This window comes from Simochromis diagramma, unplaced genomic scaffold (assembly GCF_900408965.1).
Source record: "Simochromis diagramma unplaced genomic scaffold, fSimDia1.1 OVJJ01000545.1, whole genome shotgun sequence".
Classification (NCBI taxonomy): domain Eukaryota; kingdom Metazoa; phylum Chordata; class Actinopteri; order Cichliformes; family Cichlidae; genus Simochromis; species Simochromis diagramma.
In genome coordinates, this window is record NW_024387371.1 from 1,383,236 (window position 1) to 1,410,162 (window position 26,927).

Genomic DNA, 26,927 nt, shown 5'->3' on the forward strand with positions numbered 1-26,927 from the left:
TGTAGCAGTGAGTTTTGTGCCAGTCTATGTGTGTGCGCTGTGTGTGCGGGTGAGCATTTAGGAGCAGCATTTGATTTCAGTGGACCTGCCTCCCAACAAGCCTCCCTATCTCTACGGACAAGCCATCTGTTTGCCCAGTGCATGGTGTTCTGTTCTTAGAGAGGAGGAAGGAGGAGGAGGAGGAGGAGGAGGAGTGTAGGGGCTGAGCAAATGGGCGGGGGTGAAGGAATGGCAGGAGCATGGAGTAGAAGAAGAAGAGGGGAGTTTAGTTTAGTTGCCGAAGGAAAGAAAGTGTGGGGACGGGTGTTTAGGTGCACCTTGCTTACACCCAAGAGAGTTTTGAGTTTATGAGTATCTCTCCTGTAATTCATTTATTAACACTGTAGCTCAGCATAACTGTTCATTCTGTGCCCATGAGACAGCTGTAGCATCCAGAAATGATTTACTATTTTTTTCTCTGTTTGCTTTCCAGTTTCAAAGTCGTTGAATAATCATGACCTTGTTTTGCTTTACTTTTTAATTTTCTGCTTCCATGTCTTTGTTTCTCCATTTCTTACAATTATTTTTTAAATAAGCTTGCCTTCACAGCGTGTACCATCTTCCTTCCTCTTGCATGTCCAGACAACATTCCATACAGGCTGTATAAATATGCCTGTGTGACATAACGGTATGTTTTGCGCTTACAGGAGGGCACGAAAGACAAAGAAGACACGAAAGAATACAACACAGGTATGGAGTATGCTATAAAAGTTGTCACAATTTAATAGTCGTGATAACTTAAGCTTGTGCTTATTGTACCTCATTATTTCTCTGACTTTCACTCTCACCATCCTTCTCACTATTTCAGCCTTGGAAGGTGACCAGTCTCCTGTCGAGAGGGATCAGATGGGCGAGGGGAGTTGTGCGGGTGGCTTGACTGTGCCTGCGTCAGTGCCCGTGGTTGGCAGAGGGACTAAAGGGCTGCTTGGGCTGGGTGAAGAGGCTGGATTAGGGGAAAGGGTTGTGCCAGAGCACGGTGCCTGGCCCTCACAGGGGTTCGCCTGCTCCCTGTGCAAACGGCTGTTCCGCAGCCTGGAGCATCTCAGGGAGCACGAGTACCGCCACACCCTATCTCTGATGGCCTTGTCCCTTGACTGGCCGAGCATCCAAGGTCCGCACCACCAACCGACCCAGCCCCATCAACATCCGCAAAATCATCCTTTTCACTTTCAGTCTTTATACCGGCCTGCGGTAGCTGAGCCTGCACCGGCGCGGTACCTGTGCTCGCAGTGCCCCGCCAGCTTCACTCTCAAATCTAATGCGGACCGACACGAGAAGACCATCCACTTCAAGAAGAAGTTGATGCAGTGTGTGTACTGTCTGAAACACTTTAGAGACCGCACAGACCTACACAGGCACCTGTCATCCGTTCACTCCAAAGAGAGAGGGCACACCTGCCCTGCCTGTGCCAAGGCTTTTAGCACCCAGAAAAACCTGGCCACACATGTAAAGGTGTGCTGCCAGGTGGGGTCAGTGCCAGGAGCTATACTGGGAGGCAACATTGGAATGGAAATGTCTCAGGGTGGGACTATAGACCCACTGTGGCGAGTAACGCAACAGATGAAGGTTGACCATCATAATCACAGTATCAATGTGGAAAACTGAGAGTGGAATTACAGGCAGCACGCTACACAATTTCCTACCCATCAGTTAGTCGTGTATCCTCAAATGTGTTTTACGTTCATGCCAAAAATACTCTGCGGTGTCATCGCAGTAACAAAGTAAGAGTTCCTTTTAAAATCATATGTCTGTTGATTATGGATATAAATATCTAGGGACTTTTTCTATTGCTTGCAAAGTTTTATGTCACTATTTTTTTTAATGGTGACTCAAACTGACGACTAATGTGTCAAAACTGCACAACTGCTATGCAAAGAAAAGAGAGATACGTTTAAAACAAACCTTTGACTGAAAATATATGTGGTCTTTTTAGACTGAGCGAATAGTTTTAGTGAGCACTGAGTGTACCCATGAACAGGTGAATTACTTTCCACTGCAGTGCCGGGTTGAGAGATTTGGGGGGGGATGGGGGTTTCCACCTCCCCGACCTTAACCACTTGTCTCACTCTCTGTCGCCAGCCACCAGTCTGACTAAACTCTTCTCTCCTTTTTAGGCAGAGAGATCTTTATCTTTCTGTCCACCCCTGCATTAGGGCACAAAGACATTCAAAGATATCTGCCAGGCATTACTCTGAGTCACAGCCCACACAACCACACCACCTGCAGGAATTTTGCAGCATTGCATCATAAGGACAGAATAAAAACCCAGGCGAGAATATGACTGATGCCAGGGGCAGTACGCCTCAGCTGATAGAAGGAACTGTCATAAAAGAACTGAAACACAGAACAAAAACATTCGATTTTGTTAACTATAGGCCAACAGAATTTGACCCCAAATCCACCGCTATTGAGCACAGTATCTTGAACTCAGTGCGATATGACAGCTTTCAGTCAAAGACTGTCATATCGGTACAGATGAGGGGATGTGCTGAACGAGACAAAGCCAGCTAAAACAATAGATCAGTAGCAGCTAGGAAGGGGGGGTTGGGTGGTGTCATTTTCTCTTTCTCTGTCCATCTCTTCTGTCCCAGATCTGTAATTCTTGCAACGGCTGAGTGTGGTTGGAGCTGGACAGTAATTGGTCCTTCACGGCTCCGGCCCCTCTTAACCTCTGACCCCTCATCTGAAGAGGAAGTGGGCAATGAAGGGCAGATTCTGGATGATCTTAGTGATGTCACGGCTGCAGACAGATAATGGTGTGGTTGTGAGCACGGGGTAGAAAATGAGAGATCAAGAGAGACAAGTAGGCAAATGCAGGAGAATAATAAGAGAGGTGGTGGAGGATGTCGATGGGCAGAAGCAGGATTATTGGAATCAGCTTGAACACTGGCTTGAAACCCATTGCTAATGTAAATTCACACCAATTTCTGCCAAAATTTTCTCTCTTTCGTTTACAGCAGGCCTTTAACATGCAACAAGATACTGTCTTGATAAAACCCAATTACAGTAAATAGGTTTATTGTGCATACGCATACTGTGATTACTATGCCCAAAGAGAAGCTATTCACCTGTGTTTACTTCTAATTATCACTTGAGCACACTGAGCTGCAACTTCTTTGTGCTTAGAATAGCAGAACTGGTGTCAATTGGGAATCTGTCCGCTTCCTGTTGTGTGCATATCCTGTGTATATACATAGGGAATTCCTAAATGCCAAATCCTTTCTACCACAGAATCCCACATTTTCAGGTAGCACGCCCTGTCCTAGCCAGCAGCCGGGACAGAGCAGCAGGCTCGCAGAAGTCAGGAAATAGTCAGAGCCAGTCACTGAGTAGAAATGAAAAATACTGAAAGGCTGTTTTTGAGTGCTGTTGCAAAATGTGAAAATACTGAAAGATATTTTGTTCTATATTCTAGATTTTCTCATTGACATCCCTGTGTTGTACAAAAGCTGTACTTTTCAAACAAGATTCTACTTGTAGATTTTATGCTGTAATTAAACTATGATGGAAATTTTTAAACGTTGCTGCCGTTTTTATTCTTCAATGAAGCTATCCGTGTTATGTACACATGTGCACACATACACACACTGCAATATTTCTCTCATTACTTTTGCACTTTAACCCAAAAAAAAACAACTGTTGTGCAGTTCATGTGTATTTGCATGCTTTTTTTGTGATGTGCTTCTTGAATATTTAATCAGAGCAGAAGTCGATTTGCAGATGGAGGTAAATATATTGTAAAAGCTTGTAACCCCTACCGTATGTTTGACTCCCAACTATACGTGATTAGTGTTTGTTGTGTTTTTGTATTCGTAAATCCAATTCCAGTCTCCCCGAGTCATATGCTTTGTGTCAGTGGCTAGAAACAGACAAACACAGAGAAACAGTCAGTTTACTTCGATGTCTTTTACCTAAGCTACCACTTAAATCTAGACTTTAAATAAAAGATTCACCAGACCCCGACACAACACTAAGACATGGTATTAATATTTGTTGTATTTTGCCTCCCCTTGTGTGACTCAATATTCCTTCTTTGTGTGGGTGATTTTATTTTCTTGTCATTGTCTGTGTTTGTCTTTCTGTCTGTGTTTTTCGCTGTCCATAGTAGAGACCTTCTAGTGCAACTAAGGCAGACTGGCTGTTGTGTTATGTGTTTATAGTATCTCTTTGCCTTTATTACTTTAGTATAGAGGAAGAGCTGTTGCCAGGGCAACCGTAGCTTTGACGGGGATTGGGGTGACCATGGGAATTGATGGTACATTTCTAGACCATGCCGCTAATTAAATGCAGTAACTAAAAAGTGACATGTTGGTTTATTTAAACAAGCTTCACTCAACCTTCAATTCTTTTTTTCTCTCCCCCTTCTTTCTCTCTATCCTCCCTCTCCTTCTCTCTCCTTTCAGTGAATGACTTCACGGTGATCCGCAAAAAGTTCAAGTGCCCCTACTGCAGTTTCTCTGCTATGCACCAGTGCATCCTAAAGAGGCACATGCGCTCCCATACTGGTGAGAGGCCCTACCCCTGTGAAATCTGTGGCAAGAAGTTCACCAGAAGGGAGCACATGAAGAGGCACACACTGGTGAGTGCAGGCCTTCATTTACATGTAGGAGGTAGCAAATTACACCTTACTCAAAGTGAAGATTTATAGATGTTATATATAAGAGACAGACAAAACATTATATATACATTACTGACTTGTTTGTTAATTCCTGTGTAGAAGCTTTGATTTAACATCAATGCTATTACCATCTTGGTTTTGTTGGGGGGGGAGCCATAAGTGATTTGGACAAAAGGCCAGCTTATTTAGATGCTATAGTGCATTCACAGACACCAGCTACTTAGTTCAAAGCAATCTTAGACAGTATAAAAGATGGACATAGCTACCACTGGGTTCTGAAGTGCCACTTTTGAAGCCTTGGGATTAACGTTTCTACCATCGCCATCTTGTTGCAAAATACTGGATGTGATATGAGGTTTACCGCAGACTTTAAAACCACTCTCTTGTTCTTAGCAATTTATTGTGTGTCTTCAGATCACAGAAAATACTCAATTTCGAAACACAGTATGAGCAAGATTTACAAAATAAGCAGATTTTTTATTCAGTGTGACCCAAAACGAGTGACACAGTGAGTGTATAAACTCTGTGGGAAAGTGTTTACAGAGGTCAAATTAGGAGGCCCTAGATCTCTCTTGAGGTTTTACAGACATTTGACCATCCATCTTATGATGTTAGCTTGTCTGCCGGAAATGTTACAATCATGGTCACAACCTAGCTCACAATTTAAGTAAACAGGGCCCCAGTCACAGAGACCTAAAGAGTGGTCCAAAACCATCTCATAATCACCGATCGTGAGTGAAAATATTTGTATTTCCTGACTTGTTATTAGTGGTTGCTGGAGGTTGATGGCAAATGAAAATTGCTAAAGCCCCATGCACACAGGTCTACAGACTGATCAATGACCCCCCCTGGCAGTCACCTGTTGCCAGCAAATAAATTGTATTCCTCTTCCTCTTTATTTATTCTGTCACTAGTATATTGCTGCAGTTGTAATTTGAATGGATTCACATTCAGTTTCAGCTGTGAAGTTGCAGGCTTTTGCTCTTCCACTTGGAATTTAAAAATTTTGCATAAATGTTGTGTTTCCATCCCACAGGTCCACAGCAAAGACAAGAAGTACGTGTGTAAAGTCTGCAGCCGAGTCTTCATGTCAGCAGCCAGTGTTGGAATCAAGCATGGCTCCCGCCGCCACGGCGTCTGCGCTGATTGCTCTGGCAGAGGCATGGCCGCACTCCTGGACCACAATGGTGAGGTGGGTGGCGATATCTCTCCGGAGGAGGAGCTGTATCCTGGCGACCGTTTCCACGATGACCAAGCAGAGTGTGATGGAGATGGAGAAGGGGAGGAGGAGATGATGGTCGAAGGGGACGGAGAGATGCTGGGAGAAGGGGAGGAAGACAGAGGGAAGTGGAAGGACTCAGGGATGACCGCTGAGACGCACGGAACGCTGGACAATGAGAAAGAGGAGAGTGACTCCTCGGCACAGGAGGGGGAACAACAGAATGGGAGCGAGAAGGACTTTGCCTGGATCTCATAGAGTCTGTCCGGCTCCTGTTAGTGACCCATCGACCGATCTCTGAAGATCTTTTGTGATCTCTCAGGCAGAATCCTCTGCTCTCTTTACCCATTCGTCCCACTTGGGGCAGGCCTTCCTTTGAGTGGAAATGCTGTAGGGTGATGCGCGACAATGATCTAATACCATTACGAGTGACACTCAAATGCACACATACCGACATGCACACACTTTTACCACACACACACGCACACACACACGCACACACACACGCTCTTCTCAACCTTGACTGCCATAGTAGAGGAAGAGATGGCTCAGTGCAAGGCTTTTTCTGCTTACCTCCTTTAATTCTGATGCAGTGTTTTTGTGTTATTTTTCTCGAGGGTTCAGGCCAGAGTCCAGTAGTTTTCTACTCTGTCAAAACAGGAATCAATGGCGGCGCTGCCAAGGACATGGCCAACGCCAGACTGCTATGTATGTTTGCCATCACAATCATCATGGAAATCAAGGATCACTGACAGTGTAGGGAAATAGCCAGGAGGAAGGCTGTCGTGGTCTTATAACTATGACTATAATGCTTCTGGGAAAAGTGTCTCCCTATGAGTGAAGGGGGGGTCTAAATCTATTGCAAAGCTACGTGTGTCAGAGGACCGGGCAGCCCAATGGCACATTGTTGAGTCCTACTGCCACAGACTTGCACTTTAATGACAACTGACTCCTATCAATACCCTGAACCCGTGGTTTACATTTTTGATCTGATCTTTACTTACCTAAACAACTCGGTGACCGCACCTACCTTTAAGGATATACTTTATGTCCTCTTGACTGTTATCACGAAATAGAAATCACTGAATCTTTGTGCAGATTGCTGTTTATATAGCCTATGCCTTTCAGTGGGGTCCTTAATCTTTTCTTCACTTAAGTTTACCGCCTGGTTTCTATTGATCCATTCCAAGAAATACTGGAGTTTTGAGAAATGTACATAAAGTTTTGTTTTGGTTTTGGGGTTGTTTTTTTGGGGGGGGGTGGAAATTTAAAAGGGGACTGTAGGCTGTGCGAGACAGAGAGAGACAGAGAGACCGAAAGATGCTTTTTAGCGTTTCAGCCGTCTTCACCCACAGAGTGGACATCAGTTTCTGCTTCCTGTTTTTAAAATCAATTCAAGCACACAGTGGATGCTCTACACTAATAACTCTTTCCTTCTCTCTCGCTTTCTCTGGTCCAGATTCTCTCACACTGGAGGTTGTGACGATAGGACCTGAGAGCTAAGTCTCTCACACTTAAGGAGGAGCTGCCTTTGTGTAAATTTTTTTTTGGTTTGTTCGTTTGCCGTGTGCGCGTTTTAAGTGAGTCATGTAATTCCACTTGCTGGAATCAGAATATGCAGACTCTTTCCACGATTCTTTTGCTGATATGCTTTCTCTGGCTTTGCAAGGTTAAAAAAAAAGAAGAATTGCAGAATTGTGCTTGAAATTCAGAGTTTGCTCTTTGCAGAGAGTGTAATTTGACTTTGTTTTGTTTGACAGCTATTTATTGAGAAACCTGTTTGTTTATTTGTGGATTCCTAATTTTCAGAAGTCCTTCCCTTGCTCTCGCCCTCTCTGTACGTGTTGAGTGGAACAGGATGGCTGCTTGTATGCAAGGATGAGTGTCCAGTGTCCAAAAGATATTCTATATTCAGTTCTTAAGATTATTTCCATGTTTTGTTTTGTTTTTTGTTTTGTTTGTTTTCGGCAAAGTTGACAATTCAAGTGAGTCAGATGACATGTCTTATTATTATGAATATCAGAACTATGATTACTTGTCGTTGATGTTACTATTATTAATTATTATTAAGTGCTGGATGCTAAGCTTTATGGTGTGTTCTTTTTTTTTTGGATATTTTATATCTTGTATAAGAAAAAAAAAAGCTTTTATACTTTGCCTTGTTGTGGACAGCAAGCCATGGGGCTTTTATCAATCTTTTATTGTGCCAGTTTATGCTTTCTCTGTCGTATTTGCTTTTATTTTTATTTTCATTTCTTCTTTTTTTTTTACCAGGGGGGAAAACACATTCACTGTCAAACATCTCTGTTAGATATTGATTGAAACATGTATTCAGCACATGCTTTTGCATCACTAATGTACACTAATTGATTAATATCGAACCAAAAACAATCTAGTAATTTGTATACATAAAGTGCTTTTGTTTCACGGTCTGTGTGTGCAGGTGCTTCTGGATTTATTGTTGTGGTAAACAGTTTTGTTGTTGGGTTGTTTTTATTTTTTTGAACCTGTCATTATTCGTCACAGTTTGGAAAAACAAAAAACAAAAAAGTGCACGTTATGGTATTATTGTGAATATGAAGGGCTGTGTGAAAGGACCAGCTAGCTTTTGAAGACCGCATCCTAAAACCAGGCTGATTCTTTTTCCTTTTTTTTTTCTGGCTACTGCTGTGTCTCACGCCTTTGATGACACGCAATCAAGTAGAAATGCAATGTGCAGACGAAACACGTCTATCGGACAGTAGAGCGTTGAGTCCACATGCTGTATTCCTATATGTCAGTGCTTTCCTGGCTTGACCCCAGTTCATTTACATAAAGGGAAAGAGTGCTGCAGTAGTAACTCTGGGAAACATTTTGTTGCCAGTGCTGGTCGCACACATTTGGCCTCTTCTGTAGGTGCCATGGACTGCACTTCCCATCAGCCCCTGCTGAGAGACTCTCAGTACAGTGAGATTTGTGATGCTTTCTTTATGTCTGACAGATATCTTTATTTTATTTGCATTATTTATTGTGCTTTTGTTTGACCCACTTATCAAACAGTTGTACTTTTCTGGGGTGGAAAAAAAAAGAAGAAAGACAATGGGGTAGAATATGTTTATGAATGTCAATGGTGGGTGTGGAAGGAGCCCATAATCGGTGGCAAATCTCTGTCCTGTGGTGCTGTTTTGGCCCCTGAGAGGCATCTGGATGTATGTGTGACTCCCCCAGCCCCCGCGCTCTTCTCATGATCTGTACTGTACGTCTTCTTCCTCATTCTGGGTTGTACTTCAGGAAAACGTCTGCCATCAACCCCTCAATATGTGCCTCAATGACATTTCACCTGTGTGCTTGCAAGAGTGTTTGTTTCCAAGAGACGACTGAATATTTGTAACTCAATGGATAGAGATTATCGAGATGCGACCGATCAGATTAGAGGGCCGAAACGTTCGAGGATTTTGAAAACTTCAAAGAGACAAATCATGATGGGCGACCAGATTCTCCTTCCCACCGTGTGTTGATGACCTTTTGTGCCCTGATTCTGTGGTCTTAACTGCATGCCTATGTTCATTTTGTCATACCAAAGCGGCATCTTCGGCATCTGCACACAACTGTCTCATTCCACACGATGCAAAACTGGAACTTTTTTGCTCTATTGCAGATGAATATGGGTATTCTTAGACATGTACAAATTGCAATCCTCATTTAGCCTGTATAGCTTGATTCACACGTGCAAATCATGAAGCCATAGATATGGGTATATCTATATTATACTATATTTCAAAATTGGCGCTTTTTACTTTAGATTTTGTTCTTCTACTAAGAGTGATGTGTGTATACCTTCATATATATAAATTTATATTACTATTATATATTATTTATTTTCTCCCTCAAGTTTCAGAGGGTCTCTGATTTGTAAAAGGTCGCACTTGAAGCTTGAGGTTTGTTTATTTTCATTGGGAATATTGTTCAATATGATGCTGACTTTATATTATCATAATCCTGTGTTTGTAACAAAATGTGCTAAATAATCAAAAAAAACCTGTCCTGTTTTTACACCTGTTTTGTTTTGGGCAGATTTTAAGTGCTCTTGTGCTGATATTTTTTTGGTTGATAGTACTGATCACAAAACATTTTTACAGTCAACCATGAGCCTCCTGTTTTGATGTTGGGACAGGCCCGCCAGCCGTCCAAGCCTCTTTCTAATTCATGTTTAGTGGAAGAATTAGCTTGACTATTATTTGCAAAAACCAATCAGTCTCAATAAATTTTGAAATTGCTGCTGTAAAGAAGTGACCAGTGTGTGCTGTGCCTTTTGTTTTCATGAACACAGCTAATAGCAATGGTGCTGTCACACCACCTGTTGTCCACAAGGGGGAGGAATACACAAGTCAAAAGACAGCCGAGGTAGCAAAAGCAGAAGGAATGAATCCACTGTTGCCTTTGAAAGACTGCTCATCATAAACTTACACTTCGATAGTCACAGTCATCTTCATATAAACAAATGAACCCGATGACAAGGCTGCTTCCATTTAGGTTTTATTTTCCTTTCTGTCACATTACATCACAGAGATCACATTATCGACATCATACATGTTTCATCCATCTTTCCAAGCTCTCGTCATGAGCTTGACATTCACACAAATACTCCTTGAGTGCACCACTCCTCAGAAAGTGCTTCCTCCATGTGCGTGGGACTGCTGACGAGGACCAGAGGCCAAGCCCACACACAGGAGAAATCTTGCCCTCCAGTGAAGACCCAAGACTGACGTCAAGTTTCCCACAAAATGCTCTTAGCACTGTGTGTTTGTGTGTGTTACGGGCTGCAATGAGCATTTTTACATCTGGTGAAAAACAGACTACATCAGCCTTGGGTTATTGGATACTTGGAGGGGAAATCTAACACATAAAACCCTTCAGTGTTGTATCTCCTAACGAAAAAGAAAAAAAGGGGGGGAAATGAGCGATATTAGACATGCAAAATAACCTCAAACTCAACCAGACAATCAATCAATCAATCAATCAATCAATCAATCAATCAATCGAGAAATAAAAAGCAAAGGTTGGTTTTTATGCCAGCCAGCGTAAGGCTCAGTAAAAACACGAGATGGTACGGGGAAAAAAATAGGTCATCGGATGAGAGAAGTGACAGACGGGGTAAACTCCCAGACAAACAACACAGCAAAGTAGTAGAAGAAGCAGAGAACTGTGTAGAGCTGCCATTGCAATGCATTACATTTGATTTGGAAGGAGATCTATTGGCTTTGCTGCTGCTGGTTTACAGACGACATTCACAAAAGCACCACATCAATTTTGACGTAATTGAAAAAAACAAAAAAGAACAAAACAACAGCAAAACAAAGGCTTTCTGATGCACATTTCAAGGGTTTAGTTTAGCTTAATATACTGGGTAAAGGCTTGGGTGTGACCACAATAAAGCTGGACAGGACAAGAACAGGAAGTGGAAAAGGTGATCAGGGAAATCGCTGTAGTAAAAAGGAAGTGGAAAGGATATGTTTTTTTGTTTTTTGTTTGTTTTTATGTGAGAAGTTGGAAGACACTAAAAGCATGCCGTCTATTGGAATGTGCAAGGCAGGATCAAAAATTTCCATGGTGCCCCATGATGAAGGTTATCCTGCCTAACAAAAAACTTAACATCAAATCCACGAACAACACCTCTGACAATGATAACCACACAGAAAAACAAAAAAAAAAAATGCCAGGGTAAAAGAACAGCAACGGTGTGAACGTCACCAAAAAGCAAGTTAGTTCTTGTTCCATTGTAAAGCGTTTCATTGCACAAAATAGGATAGTAAAGCAATACTGCAAGGTCGTGCCATTTTATATGATTTAGCACTGCGGCAACAGCTGTCTGTGGGTGTTAAAGATTTGGATACCAAAAATCAGGACATGTTAAAGGTTCACTACAGGCAGTAAAAACTAGCCAGCAACTATTACAACAACAAGAACAAAAAAAAAAAAAAGACTTTATACTTTTTTTTTTTTTATAGGTTTTACATTCAACATGTTTTGTTTTTCTCCCCTTTGCCTCTAAGCTACAATATACATTGAATCTGTTCACTATAACTTCTCAAACAACTTTAAAAATGAAAGAAAAACATTCGGTACTGTAAAAAAAATTCCTTTTCATATGACAGTTACAACAAACAAAAGAAAAGCGATATATGAAAAAAAAAACAACAACAACAACCTCACGGTTCTCTTTATGTTGCATATGTACAAGAAAGCCCTGAAAATGCACAAAACCATCTATATCGTCACTGCTTTCCATCTACTGCTAATGTGCACACCCACAAACAGTCAACTTCAATCTCCATCTCTCATTATGTAGCTGAAAAGGGGTAATAGCTGATCTTGTCACCACAAATGTTCTCTTGTCTAACACAAGAGCAATTTTGTACCCATGTTTTTACCCAAGATTCACTCAAAGAACAAAACTCCTAATAAAACAAGTCTAGGGACTTATCCTCACACGCCAGTTTAGTGCAACTTAAGAAAAAACAAAAAACCTGCCTCTGTGGCAGGCAGAGGGTCATACTAGCTTAACATGTGCTAAAAGTCCCATTCTCTGCCAGCTAAAGCGCTGGCCTGTAACCGCCGTTGGTGGAATCTGAAAGTGCTTGCACTGCGGATGGGGAGGAGAGAGAGAGAGAGAGAGAGAGAGAGAGAGAGAGCTAAAATGGGGTGCATTTGACACTAACCCAAAGCTCAACCAAGGATACAAAATAAAAAAGTGGTATCCAGCACTAATAACATATGTACATGTTACTTTTTTCAGTAAAATGTAAAGAAGCAGGAACTTGTTTTTAAGTAAAGGAAGCACAAGGCTGAGCTTTGTGGATAAAAATTGTATTGTGAAAAGAAACTCCAGGCAATAAAACACTGTAAAGCATTTGTTATCAAGCTGATAATGTGTAGCTACTGGCTAAAACTGGTGTTTTCCCATCACTGAGACAAGGCTGGTGCTGTGTTCATCCCTTGGCACTCTTCCAAGGAAAGGCAAAGTGACTACCGAGTACCTCACTGTACTTCCAGTACCACGCTCCTAAAGCTGGCAGCACTGCCGTGTTTAGTACAACAACTCTGACACAGAGTGCAAGACACTGACTCTCAGGATCACGTGCTAATAATGGGGAACCGCAGAGGTTCGCGACCCCTGCCCCTGACACCCCATTTATTCCATCAGGCAGTGACGATACGCCTCCCACCCACGACCCCGCCCAAAACAAAATACCCCTTTCACTTAAAAAGTTTCGTATATAAAATTTTCAGTTATAAAAACACGTCTTTGCACAGTGCAACCTAGTGCAACTTGATTAGTTCAGTATATCTTTTCCTTTTTGTGTTCTCTTCATTGGCACTTGGTGAAATGGTTAATTTTCCGACGTTAGAGGCCTGCTGACCTAGCTTATGTGAGATGCCACTGGAATAATGCTTTTCTTTTAAAAGGTGGGGAAATTAATGTTCAATAACAACAATAAGTGCTCGTGTGTGTTTAATGCTAGAAGGGGGAAGTGCTACCATACACAGTGGGGGAAATTATTATTTCATCCCTTGCTGTATTTACAAGTTTTCTCACTTACAAAGAAATAAACAGTGGCTAATTTTTAAGGGAGAATACCAACCAACCAAAAAAAAAAAAAAAACAAAAAAATCCCCCCCAAAAAAACACCAACATTACATAAACATCATAAATTTATTTGCAATCAGTGAGTGAAATAAGCATCTCCTACAACCCAGCCAGAGTTCAGGCTCCAACAGATTGGCTATGTGCCCATGTGGCATACAGATTACAGCCAATCAGTTAGAGATAGTCCTTTATCTCCACTGATTGGCTGCACTAGACCTGCGCTAGGCTGGAATGAGCTACAAGACCATCAGTAGGAAGGTTGGTGAGAAAGTGACAACTGCTGGTGTGATTCTTGGGAAATGGAAGAAATATAAAATGACTCAATCGCCCTCAGTCTGGAGCTCCTTGCAGGATCCTGCCTCACAGTGTGAGGATGATCATGAAAAAGGTGGTGGATTAGCCCAAAACTACACGTGAAGAGTTTGTTAATGATCTGAAGACAGTTGGGATCACAGTCACCAAAAATACCATTGGTAACACACTAGTACGCTGTAATAGACTGAAATGTTACAGCACCTACAAGGTCCCCCCTGCTCACGTAGACCCATCTTAAGTTTGCCAGTGAACATCTAAGTGATTCACAGCAGGCTTTGGAGAAAGTGCTGCAGTGAGGCATCAATGCAACCTGTCATGTTTGGAGGAACAGAAATGCTGAGTATCACTCAAAGAAAACCGTCCCCACAGTCAGAGGTGGAAACATTATGCTTTGGGGCTGTCTTTCTGCTAAGAGCACAGGGCAACTTCACCGCATAAAAGGGGCCAATGGACAAGGATGTGTACTGTAAAATCTTGGAAGAGAGCCTCCATCAGTCAGCCAGAACACTGAAGATGGCTCATGGATGAGTCTTGCAGCATGACAATGACCCAAAATATACCAGCAAGGCAACAAATGAATGGAGTGGCCTAGCTAGTCTCCAGACCTCAGTCCTAGAGAAAATCTGTGGAGGGAACTGAAGCTGAAATTGAGCTTTAAAGTGCCAAACAGAGGCCATGAAAACTGAGTGGATTTAGAGTTTCTGTAAAGAGGAGTGAGCCAAAATCTCTCCTGAGATGTGTGCAAACCTGGTGACCAACTACAAGTAACGTCATACCGCTGTGCTTGTCAGCAAGGGTTTGTCCATCAAGTACTAAGTCATGTTTTACATGCAAACTTTTATGTAATGTGGGTTTTTTTGGTTGATATTCTGTCTGTCTCCATTAAAATGTAACTACCATAAAAATCAGTTCATTTCTTTGTGAGTGAACTCAGGAGATAAAGTAATTGTTTCTCTCACTCTAATGTGGCATCAGCCAACAACAGACAAGCACATGCGACTCTGCGATGACAAAGGACAGCACAGGTGTTTCTATGGCGACAGATGTCTGAAGTCATCCTGTACCTCAGTCAAGGAGACTGTTCAAAGATTGCATTCTCATACGGAGGACAGGCACTCTGTTTGTCATACATTTCTACTGAGATCAGGTAAAGGCAGTGTCGCTTAGAGAGTCGAGGGCATGCTGCAGAGCTGCATATAAAATCTGCTAACAATAAACACAGAGTTGAATCTCAAAAAAAAAAAAAAAAAGGAAAAATATACATCTGTTTTATGTCTCTGAGAGAAAAAAAAGTTACCCGTTAAAAGTTTTTTCTTCTTAATGGAGTTGGGTTGTATCAGAATTAGCAGTCCAAAGAATAGGAGATATTACAAACTACACAGAAGATCCAGCAACACTTTCGACAGTCACATCCTGACACATGGGTCAACCTCAAGAGCTCATGACGCCTTACTCACTTTCAGACTTCACCTTCTTTTCTGTGAAAGTAGGTGAAGTTTTGCCAGAAACCTTTATTTTGTCACTAAGAATGTCGGCACTTTTATTTGGCTCAATGGTTAATGGGAAGTATCTTTAGAAGATTATCTTTCATCTCAGTCATCTAAATCTAAAAAATACCTCAGCCAGCTCTGAGAAACCTGATGAGAGATGTACACTATGAACGGGGAAGGGGAATATGCGTAAATAATAATGCACTCTTAGCAATTGTTCCTGATTTTTTTTTTAATTAATATCAAAAACAGATCGCTACATAGACTACTCATGTTATTTATTTGTCAATTATAAGTGCTTTTTGCCCTTGAAGCTCACAATTTAAAGCTAGTTAACCTTTAAACAGGGACAACCTAAAAATATCTTGTTTTTATTTTGCTCTCTGTTGCTTATTTCAGATAAATGGGATTTTAAGACGTAACCATTTACTTTAAATTTCCAGTAGTGATGTAAAACGTTCTTAAAGGGGCTATGTTGAGCGGAAAAAAAGAACAATAAAGAATTTAACCTTCTAAAAATCTCCCACTTATATTTTATCTAAAGCATGGAAACCTTGGCCTCTCCTTTACTCTTATAGGCCTAATCTGAAAAGTAAGACTTCATTTTGGTAAAATATTGCTACATTAATTGTTTACATAAATCAGTCAATCTACAAAAACCCTGCCCCGCACTGACTTGACTTAATCCTGCTTATTTATTTCCAAATGTTACACCAGAGCAAAAGATAATTTCAGACCTATGAAATTAACTCTGGTGTGTAATGCTGGTTAATGCTAACTTAGAGCGCCTGATTGTCATCATCAGGTGGCAATCAAGTCAGATAAAAAGTCAGACTGTAAGTTAAAGTTTCAAAGGGCAGTTCTCATTCACGTATCGTCATGGTAAACAATCTCTTTAAGAGCATCAGCTGTTAGAAGAAAAAACTATCAGCCTTTCAGCCTCAACTCAACCACAAAGCAAGACAGATGATAATCAATCCTGCAACTCTGCCAATTGCACAGTGAATCTACTTGTTGCGTCAGCAACTCATTGCTGAAAATAAACTACACAGTATAAGAAACAGATGTCCACTTTTTTTGTTACCGTGACACTTTAAAAGAAGGTGCATATTTCTAAAAGTAGAGAGAAGAACAGAGGGAAATACATATCTTGAAAACATTTTGGTGCATCACAGGAAATATTTTTGTACCACTTAGTGTGAAGGGTTTTTGTGCAGCTTTGCAAAACAAATATAGCTGTTTGGCTACTCTGAATCTGTAACAAACTTGATACTGGACAAAACGCATTTCGACATGCAGTCAGCCAGACTGCTGAAGACAGAGATGGTAGAGCTTACGCCAAATCTGCTGGCTGTAAGTGAACAGGCTTTTTGCACCTGGTAGGTTTGGAGTCCCTTAAACAGTGACACTGAGAAACAGATATGCTACAGAGGTCTTACAAAGCACATCAGGTGTTAACCCATGATCCGACTCAAAAACAGTAGCTTGCATGATGCTCTTCTGATAAACAACAGAGCATACCCAAAAGCTTATTTGTAGTCTTTAAACAATGCCTTGAGTTGAAGCAATTTGAAAACAAAAACTCAAATCAAAAGGCTTATAATCAAATTTAAATGTTTCTTTTTTTCCTTAACTCAACAGAGTGAAAATGTTTCAGTCTTAGAACAAAGTATCCAAACCTGCATAAAGATTTTTTTTTCTCTCTCTCTCGAGAAGTTTTTTTAAAATGTTTGTTTTGAAGCATCAGTTTTGTTTTGTCTTTGTGTTTTGAAACGGAAAAGAGTGAAGGCGAAACCCACTGCTGGGCTGGAGGAAGCAGTGCTGAGAACTCCATTGTGAAGAGACTCCCCTTATTTCCTCAGTGGAAGTGTCCACCTCGCTGTCGCTCCTAGAGGGGAAGAGCTCATATCGCAGACCGAGGAAGGGGACTTTATTAGTCGGTGAATCTCTGACAGGCCTTTTTCCAACGACAGGCTGTGCACCACATGTCTCTCTTCTCCATGCCGTACACCTTTCGGCACTTCTTCGCCTCCCCACGGGGTTTCCTTGGTAACAGCAGATGTGACAGCATAAGGACATGCACATAGACATCCAGACACACACATGGGCAAACGGCATACATATACGTACAATGTGCTTAAAGGTGAGTAGGTACAGTATCTCTCTTTTAAATAATTCAGTGATTCAGTACAAGAACACCATTTTTGAAGAGGCCGATATTATTATACCTATACACATGTAATATCTGACATGGTTCAGCACCTTGAAGAGTAACGCAGGCTTTTGGCGGTGCACAATTATAATTACACATATGATCCAAACGCCATTATAAGAGTTTAAAACAGTCAAACTACCGTAATTGTCGGGCTATAAGCCGCTACTTTTTGCACAAGCTTTGAACCCTGCGGCTTTTAGTCAGGTGCGGCTTTTCTATGGATTGTCCATGAGCGGATTTGTTTTGTTTGTTCCGCTGTTGTACGGCACTACGTTGCCTGGCGGAAGGATCGGAGTTCAAGAGTGGTATGTTGGTCACATGTCCATCCGCCAGGCAACGTAGTGCCGTACGAAGTAGCGCGAAAAACAAACTTCAAAGTAGCACTACGCGTTCAGCTGGAGGCGTGGATGATGAGCGGCGATAAACTTGCAAAAAGCAAGTTATGCCCAACTCCACCACTGGATTCTGACAGCGTGGAAAAGTGTGAAAACATCCACGATCACCAACGGATTTCGAAGGGCGGGACTGCTGCCTGATGGAGAGGAGCCTCTTCAGAGGGTGTTCGACTCTGACACTGACAATGAGGATTTCTTTGGTTTTGAAAGTGACAACGAAAGAAAGGAGCTGAGAGTGGATGATGAAGCCACCCTGAGCCTGTTCGTTTCCAAGACTGGAGAAGAGGACTTTGGTGGTTTTAGTGCGCAGGAAGAAGAGAAAGATGGTGGTGAATGACTGACTTTTCTTCTTGTTAAAGCCGTGTCACTGCACCTGAGCCTAAAAGGTAGTCTGAATCTATTTTTCTGGTGTGCTGTAGGTTAGTGTTATGTACTACATTTGTTACTCATTTATGAAGCACAGTACATGTTTTGTACTTGTAATTACCACTACTTGTACATATACCCTAAAAGGTTATGCAAATATGTACCCATAACTTGTTTTTCAAAATATTAATAAAAGTGGTGTGTCTCCAAACAGCCATCTCTTTCCTGACAATTCGATTTGTGCATATTCTCTTACATATGATAAGTCAACATTGAAACACCTGCGGCTTTTAGTCAGGTGCGGCTAATGTATGTACAAAACAGGATTTTCCCCTGATTTTAGCTTGTGCGGCTAATATTCAGGTGCGCTCTGTAGTCCGGGAAATACGGTACTTATCGGCAGAATTAAATACCCAGCCCAATAACATCACACTGGTACGAATGTAATCACATTCACACATTCACGTTTCAGAAAGTATATTAGTGCAAGCAGCAGTTTTATTCATTTAACCTACTGTGACCCACTGAAATGATAATAGCTTTGTAGCTACAATAGCCACAATTTTTCATTTTAGTTCCCAGCCTGAGGAGTTTGCATGGACTTCCTGCAGACTCCTCTAAGGGAACTAATGGGAAGTGTGTTGAAAGCATAGACAATTAAAAAAGGTGGACGTAGGTACCATGACGTCACCAACTGGTTTCTGAAGTCCAGTTTTACACCCTCGAAATGAGCGTTTCTTGCCATCTGACAAGGAGGGGCACGTCTGACTGTGAAACCATGTGCTTTGTCGGCTATTGACTTGTGTTTTACAAGTTGTTAGCCAATGACTACGCGGTTTCATACCACTGATAATGCTCCATTTTTTACAGTATGGCCAAGATTTTCAAAATCTTATTTTTTAAATTCAGTATGACCTAAAACAGGTGAGTGAGCCCATAAACTCACCAGGAAAGTATTTACAAAGGTCAAAACAGAGAGTCATTTCCCCATAGATTTCTATAGAACCATAAGTCTTTTAGCAACCACAGCTTTCGCCATCTGGTGGCCTTTAGATAGAATGCAGGTTTAATTTTTATAACCCAGATGCTACGTAGATGCTTTTTACTGTATATATTTGTAAGCAAAAGTAAGAAAAAAATGCAAAAGAAAGAAAAGATTTCACATTTGATATCAAATGCTGAATCTGCAAACACAGAGAGAAAGAGCCAGTCATTCACACTCCCATCCACACCTATAACCAATTTATAACACCTTTAGAACACACACGCACACTTCACACAGAAAAGCACCAGCTGACCAACAGTTTAAAATCCCAAACATTCTTCCTATGAAGCAAAAGTACTTTTAGTACTTTGACTCAAGCAGACTTAATCAGCACTCAAAGTAAATTGTGGATGCATACCTGGCTCCTTGTGTTGATTTAGGCGATGGCATAATCAGTGGGTGGTTCTTGTTAACAGTGGCGTGTGAGCTAGGTGCTGGCTGCCGCTTTTCTCCAATGCTAACTGTACGAACATGAGTTGTTGCCCCCTGTAAAAGAGTCATAAGTCAATACTCAATATCATACTGACAGAGAGCAGACCAGCTTCATCAAGAGAAATGATCAGATATCAAATACTGATTGAACAGACACATGATGTTTATGCAGTTACAACCACACAATGATGACAGCTGAAAAACAGAAAGACACAACCTGGATTTTTCTGCCCCTGTCTTAATGAACTACAGTACCTTAGTGTAGCACAAGACCACACCGTGTCACTCCTGTTAGTTAATAATAGGACAAAAAAGAACAATTGGATAACACAAGATTTGAACAAGGTCAGCTGGTCTGATGATTGCCAATTTCTGCTGCCTGCAGATCGTAGAGTGTGATTTCGGCTTAAACAGCATGAAAGCATGCCGCCTTCTATCACTGGACTCCTGAGAAACTTTTTAAAATTCATCACTTCAACAAAGCCTTCAACCTCTATACTTTTTGATTATTTATACTCTTTTGTAAAGTGTCCTTGGGTTTCTTGAAAGGTGCTATACAAATCTAAATTATTAATATTAATATTAAATCAACAGTTCAGGCTGCTACTGATGGTGTAATGGTGTGTTGCTATATTTGGGTTCCATAGTATCAAACTAATCATACTAATCATAACTAACAGCATGACATGAGTATTGCTGAGTATTGTTTCTGATCACGTCAATCTCTTCAGGATTCTGGTGAACCAATTCTATCATGACTGCTTCCAGTAAGATAATGCAGCATGTCACAAAGGTCAAATCATCTCAAACTGGTTTCTTAAACAGGACAGTGAGTTCTTTGTATTCAAAGGGCCTCCACAGTCATCAGATCTCAATCCAATAGAGGTACAGGGAGTGCAGAATTATTAGGCAAATGAGTATTTTGTCCACATCATCCTCTTCATGCATGTTGTCTTACTCCAAGCTGTATAGGCCCGAAAGCCTACTACCAATTAAGCATATTAGGTGATGTGCATCGCTGTAATGAGAAGGGGTGTGGTCTAATGACATCAACACCCTATATCAGGTGTGCATAATTATTAGGCAACTTCCTTTCCTTTGGCAAAATGGGTCAAAAGAAGGACTTGACAGGCTCAGAAAAGTCAAAAATAGTGAGATATCTTGCAGAGGGATGCAGCAGTCTCAAAATTGCAAAGCTTCTGAAGCGTGATCATCGAACAATCAAGCGTTTCATTCAAAATAGTCAACAGGGTCGCAAGAAGCGTGTGGAAAAACCAAGGCGCAAAAGAACTGTCCATGAACTGAGAAAAGTCAAGCGTGCAGCTGCCAAGATGCCACTTGCCACCAGTTTGGCCATATTTCAGAGCTGCAACATCACTGGAGTGCCCAAAAGCACAAGGTGTGCCATACTCAGAGACATGGCCAAGGTAAGAAAGGCTGAAAGACGACCACCACTGAACAAGACACACAAGCTGAAACGTCAAGACTGGGCCAAGAAATATCTCAAGACTGGTTTTTCTAAGGTTTTATGGACTGATGAAATGAGAGTGAGTCTTGATGGGCCAGATGGATGGGCCCGTGGCTGGATTGGTAAAGGGCAGGGAGCTCCAGTCCGACTCAGACGCCAGCAAGGTGGAGGTGGAGTACTGGTTTGGGCTGGTATCATCAAAGATGAGCTTGTGGGGCCTTTTCGGGTTGAGGATGGAGTCAAGCTCAACTCCCAGTCCTACTGCCAGTTTCTGGAAGACACCTTCTTCAAGCAGTGGTACAGGAAGAAGTCTGCATCCTTCAAGAAAAACATGATTTCATGCAGGACAATGCTCCATCACACGCGTTCAAGTACTCCACAGCGTGGCTGGCAAGAAAGGGTATAAAAGAAGAAAAACTAATGACATGGCCTCCTTGTTCACCTGACCTGAACCCCATTGAGAACCTGTGGTCCATCATCAAATGTGAGATTTACAAGGAGGGAAAACAGTACACCTCTCTGAACAGTGTCTGGGAGGCTGTGGTTGCTGCTGCACGCAATGTTGATGGTGAACAGATCAAAACACTGACAGAATCCATGGATGGCAGGCTTTTGAGTGTCCTTGCAAAGAAAGGTGGCTATATTGGTCGCTGATTTGTTTTTGTTTTGTTTTTGAATGTCAGAAATGTATATTTGTGAATGTGGAGATGTTATATTGGTTTCACTGGTAAAAATAAATAATTGAAATGGGTATATATTTGTTTTTTGTTAAGTTGCCTAATAATTATGCACAGTAATAGTCACCTGCACACACAGTTATCCCCCTAAAATAGCTAAAACTAAAAACAAACTAAAAACTACTTCCAAAAACATTCAGCTTTGATATTAATGAGTTTTTTTGGGTTCATTGAGAACATGGTTGTTGTTCAATAATAAAATTATTCCTCAAAAATACAACTTGCCTAATAATTCTGCACTCCCTGTAGTGGGATATGGTGGAGATTCACATCATGGATGTGCAGCCAACAAATCTGCAGCACCCGTAGGATGCCATCATGTCAATATGCACTAAAATGTCAGGGGGATGTTTCCATCACCTCATTGAATCTATGCCATAAAAAATTAGGCACTTCTACAGACAAAAGAGAGCAACGCAGTACTAGCAAGGCGTACCTAATAAAGTGGCAGGTGAACATGCTGTTCAGTGGTCTGAGCACCCTTTGGCAAATTACATATATTTCTGAAGTGAAAAGTAAAAATAGCAGTCTTTTCTTTGCATTTTAATGCAGAATTAATGTTCATTTGACATACCCAAAGAAATGAAAAATACAACAACAACAACAAAATACCAATCTAAAAAGTCATTTTTTTATGTCTATGTTTCTCACTGTTTTTGATTACTAAGAGCAACAAGATCACTTTGTGGAGCGGTGTACTGTGCAACACCTATAAAACACATACACACAGGTTTATCACAAATATACAAATGACATTTAAATTTTGCATTTGTTTGGTTCAGACACTGGCACGAGCATGACTTAAAAGTTCTCTGCAACACAACCGTGACAAAACAGGGGAAACTGCCTTTCCATAATTACTCTGCTCCTTCTTCCAGCTCCAATTTTTCCTACCAGTGGGAAAGCTACCACTATCTACAGTGGAAGACAAAAGAACTCTGCTTTTCTTTTGCTGGTTGTGCAATCGAGCCTTCATTCAAAGTGGTGGTAAACTCTGTTGGTATCATGTTATAGCCATTGCACTGAGCAAACAAATTGTATTAGATAATGATCATTTGAAACCAACAGAGTCGTCAACTGCTTTAGGTACAGAAACAAAGACTGACAGTTCTCTGTATAACAAGAACATAGCGTAAAGAAGCAAGGACAGGAAAAACAAAAAAGTGAAAAAAGCTTCCATGAAAAGAGCAGTGGAGAAGTTAAGATGTAGTTAAAAGGGTTGTGAGATAAAGCCTCACTCACCGGGATGCCTTTAAAAATGACAGGAGGGGACTGCCACGACACACTGATGCCATTGCCAGTCCCAGTTCCAGGCCCGATCCCATTACCACTGCCTATCCCAGCCAGCTCAGGACCCACTGGGATACTCACTGGAGCGGTGGCCTGGAACATGGACAGCCACCCCACATAGCCAGGAGAAGACACAACAGAAACGAGAAGGGATGGGAAATAAGCAAAGAGAAACAGAAAATAAGAGATCACAGAGGGAATAGGTTGTATAAATTAGAAAGGAAGGCATATCTTCAGCTTTTAATCTGAAAGGTGCCTTAAACTAAATACTGATCACAAATGTACAACAAAACTGCTAATATTTTTTAATTCACACAAATAAAAAAATTTGAGTGAAAACTTTAGTTAACCAAAACTGGCAGGCACTTGCAAAATATTGCACAAACGGCAGTATAAGGAATAGCAGGAAGAATATGAAGTTAGGATAAATAAAAGAGTATGCATACAGTACAATACAGAGAAAATGAAGTAGTCCTATTCAGTTTCTTTGCATAAAAGAAACATTGCAGTTTCTTTAATATGTGTATTCAGTTGTCATGGCAACTAAAATTGTGATCTACCTGAAGCCAATGAAAAGGACTGAATTCTGTGAATTCCTAAAGTATTTAAACTTTAACCAAACTTCCAGCTGACACCGTGTAATTTTACCTTCAAGGATGGGTCAATAGAAAAGGCGCATAGACAGGCAAGGAAGGCCAATGAGAAGAGGTTTAAGAAGGCATAGACACCTAAAACAGGACTACACAGGACTTTAACCATGATTTGAAAATCTAATAACTAAAACTTTTCTGACATCAAAATGAGGAAAAACTGGATTCGGACTTCATTCGTCATATGAACTTCTGTCAATATTTGCCAGAAAGTTTTGCTTCTCTCCTTGTTACATACTCCCACACTGGCGTAGGAGCTAAGTAACTCACCCTGGCCTCTTTATTCATTCATTTATTTATTTATTTGTTTGTTTGTTTGTTTTCACTGATTTGAAAAACTGCCTCTGCACATTCCACATACTAGAATACTGAATCCTGGATTAGTAACATGCCAAATGTTTAATGTTTTGTCTTGGTTTATTTATTTATTTATTATTTTTTTAAATGCAGCTTCAGCTATTCTGTGTGTCTTGTCTCGCGCTGAATGTGAATTACCTGGTAGGCATGGTCAGTGCGGATGTGGCAGAGTGTGGAGGGAGCTGACTGACTGAGCAGTGAAGGGGCGTGGCACTGCGAACCATTCATGTTGATGTGCTTGGAGTGAGGGACATCGGTGAGCGGTGGAGGGAAGATGGGCGGCGGACCGGCTGTGGTTGGGGAAGTGGGTGTGAGGTTGGACAAGCCCTCCGTGAGGCTGTCCATGTTGACCTCAATCTCTGAGTAGTAGAAGTCCTCTTCTCCATCACTGTAGTCAGAGTCACTGCTTCGCCTACAGGGGAAGGTTATATATTCCCGATTTAAAATAAACATTTAAATTGTTTTTTAAGATAAACTGTAAACATACAAGTGATAATGATAAGAAACCACAAACAGGCTCTCAATACATTACGATGGAATCAAGATAGACACCTATAAATACGGATATACAAGTTGTTGATTATAACAAAAAAAAGTGTACTCTCTCCAACAGAAGGGGGCAGTATAACCCAGTGTGCTGCAAAGGTCCTTAAACATACAAGCTGGGAATTAAACTAACAAAAACAAAAACAAAGTACAACGCCCACAAGAGAAAATAATCCTTCGAGTAACAGTGTCTCTTTCTCTTAACTTAGAATTGCATAAAGGTATGAAATCGCTTTCAAGCCTTCTGTTAGTGATTTCTGATTACCCAAGGCGTACCTGCTGCACAGCAAAAACAGCCACAGCATGACTCATCAATGCCAGTTGACCATATATAATATAATGTGATGTCTTGCAAAAGAAACAACATCTCCATGCACTGTAATAAATTATGGGTTAAGCTGAGAAAAACTGGTCTTAACTGGGCAATGCACAGTTGCAGTCATAATTATTCACCTCCATAAACTTGTGATGTGAATACAATTTATACAACATTTTTCCTTTTGTAATATTCACCTAACCTTTTATGTGCCCTTTGCTTAAGAACGTAGAATCTTCCTTCAAGCACTGCCTTTTTTGGGTGTAATCAATTTAGTCTTTCTATCTTTTGAGACAGATCATTTATCTTTGCTGTACTTGCTTCTTGGCTTAAACACCTGTATTTTCAGGATTTATATCTGCACAGCAGGTCTAAATCCCCTAAAAAAAAATCTTATTTTTGAGCAGTTAGAAATTCTTGCCAGAAAATGAAAATGTTTTACTTGTAAACCTTTGCATACGTTCCATGGCTGAATGGTTTTTGATAGCAAATGTGCCTGTGAGCACCTGTGCAGAGGCACAGTAATTCAATAGCCCAGTTGGACACCATCCAAACTGTGGCAATGTGTGTCACTTTTCTTGTCTTACCACACTATTTTAAAATCACAAGGTATGGGAGTATTATCTGGAGCTGCAGAAAAGATATTACTAACACAAACAGAAAACACAGCTTTAAACAATGACAGCTTCACAAAAAAGAATATCCATGTGATCTCTTGAGATTATAAAACACATGACGGTGGCATGTGTATGTTTAGGTATTTAGCTAAGAAAAGCATGGTGCTAAGTGCATGATACACACAATATAAAAAAAAACTATGTTTGAGAGCCTACAATTTTCTAATCATTTAATAATTTTTTTAAACATCTGACAGCACAACATGAATATGCAGCTGTAATCTGGTCATATTTTACACAAATACGGTCTGCTGAGCCCCGAAGGCAGTAACTCAACACTGTGTGGGTTTACTTTGTAATGACTACCAACTAACCCCAGGTGGATGGTGCGGATGTGTCGCTGGATCCCTGAGGAGGTGCTGAGGACCTTTTCACAGTTCTTCCACAAGCACTTGAACATGACCTTCATTGAGTTCTGCAAGAGACGTTTACCAAAAACAAAACTAAAGTTAGCTGGCTGTTGCAAAATCTTAGCAGTTGTGCTCTGGTTTCTGAGTGAGAATCAAGCTGCAATTAAAACAATAAATAAATGAACACATTTTCTGCATAACACAGTTATGCATGGGATGGCCTGTGTGGCCTCCTCAATAAGAACTGCTCTGTTGAGAAAGAGTAAGAGTACAGTGGGAACTCTTTGGGATGGAATGGGGATATATAGCACAGGAAATAATTCGGTGATTACATAAAAGGCTGGTCACACTGTTTAACAAAACATTCAAGACCTCTCACAAAACTAGACGTGTAATTTGGAAATTTTTCTCATAGCTGATCCTCTTGTTTTTTTGTGATTTTACCAAAAGAAAGAACAACAAAAGAACAAAACATAAGACCTTAGTTCATTTAAATGGGAAGCTGTTAGTTGATGAGAGATAGATTGCCACTTTTTATTTTGACTTATTTTCTTTTTCCACATATCAGGCCCTGGCAGCTGTCCCTTTAGCAGGCAGGGACCTGCATTGCTGCTAATGAAAGACAGTGGGTGAAAGACAGTGGGTGTGTGCTTTTATTACCTTCCAATAGCCTCTGGAGAAAAAAGGGCAAGAAGAAGAGAACTGAGGAAGGGAGCACGAGAGACAGAGGAAGCAGGGCAAGAAAGCGAGTTTAAAGCAGGTTTTTAACAATAGT

General features: G+C 41.0%; 2 protein-coding genes across 6 annotated transcripts in view; one reads left to right on the plus strand and one right to left on the minus strand.

Moving 5' to 3' along the window:
- The window catches only part of zbtb46 (zinc finger and BTB domain containing 46), a 64,279-nt gene extending 53,396 nt beyond the window's left edge, over window positions 1-10,883 (plus strand). For 2 of the 3 annotated variants that reach the window (XM_040008292.1, XM_040008291.1), the window contains exons 6-7: window positions 687-729; window positions 848-2,822. In XM_040008292.1, coding sequence (XP_039864226.1) covers window positions 687-729; window positions 848-1,644 — 840 coding nt within the window. In that variant the 3' untranslated portion in view covers window positions 1,645-2,822. Of the gene's footprint in view, window positions 1-686; window positions 730-847; window positions 2,823-4,442; window positions 4,619-5,693 lie in introns of those variants that run through there. The other variant, XM_040008293.1, reaches the window with a different exon arrangement.
- A 3,781-nt stretch (window positions 10,884-14,664) lies between these two features.
- si:rp71-79p20.2 (zinc finger protein 704) overlaps window positions 14,665-26,927 on the minus strand; it is a 39,164-nt gene continuing 26,901 nt past the window's right edge. For 2 of the 3 annotated variants that reach the window (XM_040008317.1, XM_040008319.1), the window contains exons 5-9: window positions 26,117-26,217; window positions 24,402-24,675; window positions 23,209-23,349; window positions 19,688-19,815; window positions 14,665-17,353 (exon numbers count right to left, since the gene is read on the minus strand). In XM_040008317.1, the coding sequence (XP_039864251.1) occupies window positions 17,242-17,353; window positions 19,688-19,815; window positions 23,209-23,349; window positions 24,402-24,675; window positions 26,117-26,217 (756 nt within the window). In that variant the 3' untranslated portion in view covers window positions 14,665-17,241. The remainder of the gene's footprint in view (window positions 17,354-19,687; window positions 19,816-23,208; window positions 23,350-24,401; window positions 24,676-26,116; window positions 26,218-26,927) is intronic. The other variant, XM_040008318.1, reaches the window with a different exon arrangement.